At 49.6% G+C, this 2,705-nt stretch overlaps 1 protein-coding gene across 1 annotated transcript in view; it reads right to left on the bottom strand.

The window, feature by feature from the left end:
- RNF122 (ring finger protein 122) overlaps positions 1–480 on the bottom strand; it is a 29,020-nt gene extending 28,540 nt beyond the window's left edge. The window contains exon 1 of the mRNA XM_015821048.1: positions 439–480. Within this exon, the coding sequence (XP_015676534.1) occupies positions 439–463 (25 nt within the window). The 5' untranslated portion in view covers positions 464–480. The remainder of the gene's footprint in view (positions 1–438) is intronic.
- Between the last annotated feature and the right edge of the window lie 2,225 nt (positions 481–2,705).

The following is a 2,705-nucleotide window of genomic DNA, read 5'->3' as shown; positions in this document are numbered from 1 at the left end:
CCCCCCACCCGCAGCAGCTCCCTTTTGATCTGCTAAAGTTTTAATTATATTTTAAAATTTGACAAATATTTAAATATTCCTTTTAATTAATTTTAAATTTGTATTGTTTTGTATGTATTTTAAATAGATTGTCAGCCGCCCTGAGTCCTACGGGAGAAGGGCGGGATATAAATCCAAAAAATAAATAAAATAAATAATAAATAAATACAGCGGGGGTGGGTGGCGAGTGGTGGGTGGGAGAGGATGCCACGCACACACCCCCCCCTTTGGGCCAGCAGCTCTACCGAGAAAGGAGCAGCTCTAGCCCACCAGTGGATCTGCCTTCCCACCCACCCACCCCCTATGGACGGAGCAAAGAGGAGGGGGATTTCGCGGGAGAAGGGGGGGCTGGCTTGCCCCTTCTTCCCCATCCCCGCCGGAGGGCTCGGGCGGACTTACCGTTACACCACTGGAAGGGGTGCATCAGAGGCCCCGGAGCAGCTGCTGGCGGAACGAAAGGCGAAACGGTACCCCCGTACTGCGCGGGGTCCTCCCCCCCCCCCGCGATGACAACCTCGCTTTTTACCAGCCTCGACCGCGTCCTCCGCCCAGCCTGGGAGCGGGGCGCCACATTCCCAATCGCGGGGGATCCTCCCTCGCCCGTCGCAGTCTATCCGAGGGAGAGAGAGTCTTATCTTGCGGCTCGGGCGCGGGCTGTTTCGAACGGTTCGGAGCGGAGCGAGCGGAGCCGAGCCGCAGCTCCTTTTCTCGGGGCTGAGTACAACACACACACACACGCGCCCGCGCACGCACACACACACACAGGGCTTCGGGGACCGACCCTCCGCCTGGTCAACGCCCCCTCTCCTCCCCCTTTTCAGTCCGCCAGCCAATCCGGGGCCTCCCGAGGAGAGGAGCCGATTAGCATCTTGGCTTTTGAAGTGGGCAAGGAGTGGCTCGGGATTGGCTGGCTCGGAACGGGGCTCCAGCCTATAGCGTTGCGGACCCAAAGAGAGAAAGAAAGAAAGAAAGAAAGAGAGGAAGGAAGAAAGAAAGAAAGAGAGGGAGGGAGAGAGGGAGGGAGGAAGGAAGGAAGGAAGGAAAAAGAAAGAGAGGAAGGAAGGAAGAAAGAAAAGAAGGAAGGAAGGAAGAGAAAGAAAGAAAGAAAGAAAGAAAGAAAGAAAGAAAGAAAGAAAGAAAGAAAGATCATCGCTGCTCCCTTAGGATCGCTCTAGGCGCAGGTAGCCTGGACGGAAGGCCGAGCTTGGCCGATGGAGGGGCTGAAGCCCGATTTTATTAATATTTTAAAAGGATCACCCTTCCCGAAGGAAGGAAGAAAGAAAAGAAGGAAGGAAAGAAAGAAAGAAAGAAAGAAAGAAAAAGAAAGAAAGAAAGAAAGAAAGAAAGAAAGAAAGAAAAAAAGAAAGAAAGAAAGAAAGAAAGATCGTCGATGCTCCCTTAGGATCGCTTTTGGCGCAGGTAGCCTGGACGGAAGGCAGAGCTTGGCCAATGGAGGGGCTGAAGCCCGATTTTATTAATATCTTAAAAGGATCACCCTTCCCGCTCTCCATCCCAAAGGACGTGGCGAATCTTCCTTCCTTTATTACATTTCTTTTCCTCCTTTATTTTGTACAGGGCAAAGTGAGTTGCATCCTGCACCCTCTGCCACACAATAACAATACCCAGAGGTGACCTGGTCAAATTCTTACCTGCATCCCATCAGTTGATTCTGAATACCCTCCCTGTTTCCCACCGCCTTTTCTTTCTGGAGGTGGACACCCTTCCAAACCAAACAAGTCCAGGGCTCCTTGGAGCTGCATTTTTGTTGTTGTTGTTATTATCTAATCATACGTGTTGTATTTCTGGCGAACTCAACTGCATCAAGGTGATGGCATCAAGATAGAAGTTTGCAACCTCTATGGATTAAAAGTGAAGAGGTAGGAAAGAAGCGGGCAGATCTCAAGGGAGCTGGAAGAAATCCGATTGCTGATGTCTGCTGCTGGATGCCAGGTAGACATTCCTCAGCCCTAATAAAGAAGTGACATGGTCTTAAGTCACACAGGACTAACCTAATCCGCTCCCCAAATCAGTGGACTGCAGGGGAGAAAGGAATAAATGCCTGAAATGTCCTGAAATGGAAGATTCTTCACTGCGACAGATGATGGCAGACGCCACATGTGAACAGCAAACTGTTCACTGAGATCAACCCCTCCATATAAGACCTTGTTCTTTACCTACTGGGCTGCATCTGTAATCCACCATCAAACAAATCTGACCTGGGTGGGTCGTACCTTGCTAATCTTAGCTTTGGCAAACAATGGTGTCCCATCTAATGAGCTGCAGAATAAACAGCGAGAAAGGTCACCGCCACGAAGCCATGCAGTTCGTCAAATCCTTTTCCCCCTTATGCTGGTTTATTTTATTCTATCGAGCAACAAAGATGATTAGGGGACTGGCGGCTAAAATGTACAAAGAACGGTTGTTGGAATTGGGCATGTCTAGTTTAATGAAGAGAAGGACGAGGGGTGACATGATAGCCGTCTTCCAATATCTCAGGGGCTGCCACAAAGAAGAAGGAGTCAAGCTATTCTCCAAAGCACCTGAGGGCAGGACAAGAAGCAACGGGTGGAAACTAACCAAAGAGAGAATAATTAATCAGTGGAACAACCTGCCTCCAGAAGTTGTGAATGTTCCAACACTGGAGGTTTTTAAGAAGAAACTGAACA

This window comes from Protobothrops mucrosquamatus, unplaced genomic scaffold, assembly GCF_001527695.2.
Source record: "Protobothrops mucrosquamatus isolate PMUCROS unplaced genomic scaffold, P.Mucros_1.0 scaffold1237, whole genome shotgun sequence".
Taxonomy (NCBI): domain Eukaryota; kingdom Metazoa; phylum Chordata; class Lepidosauria; order Squamata; family Viperidae; genus Protobothrops; species Protobothrops mucrosquamatus.
This window is presented reverse-complemented; position numbering and strand designations above follow the sequence as displayed.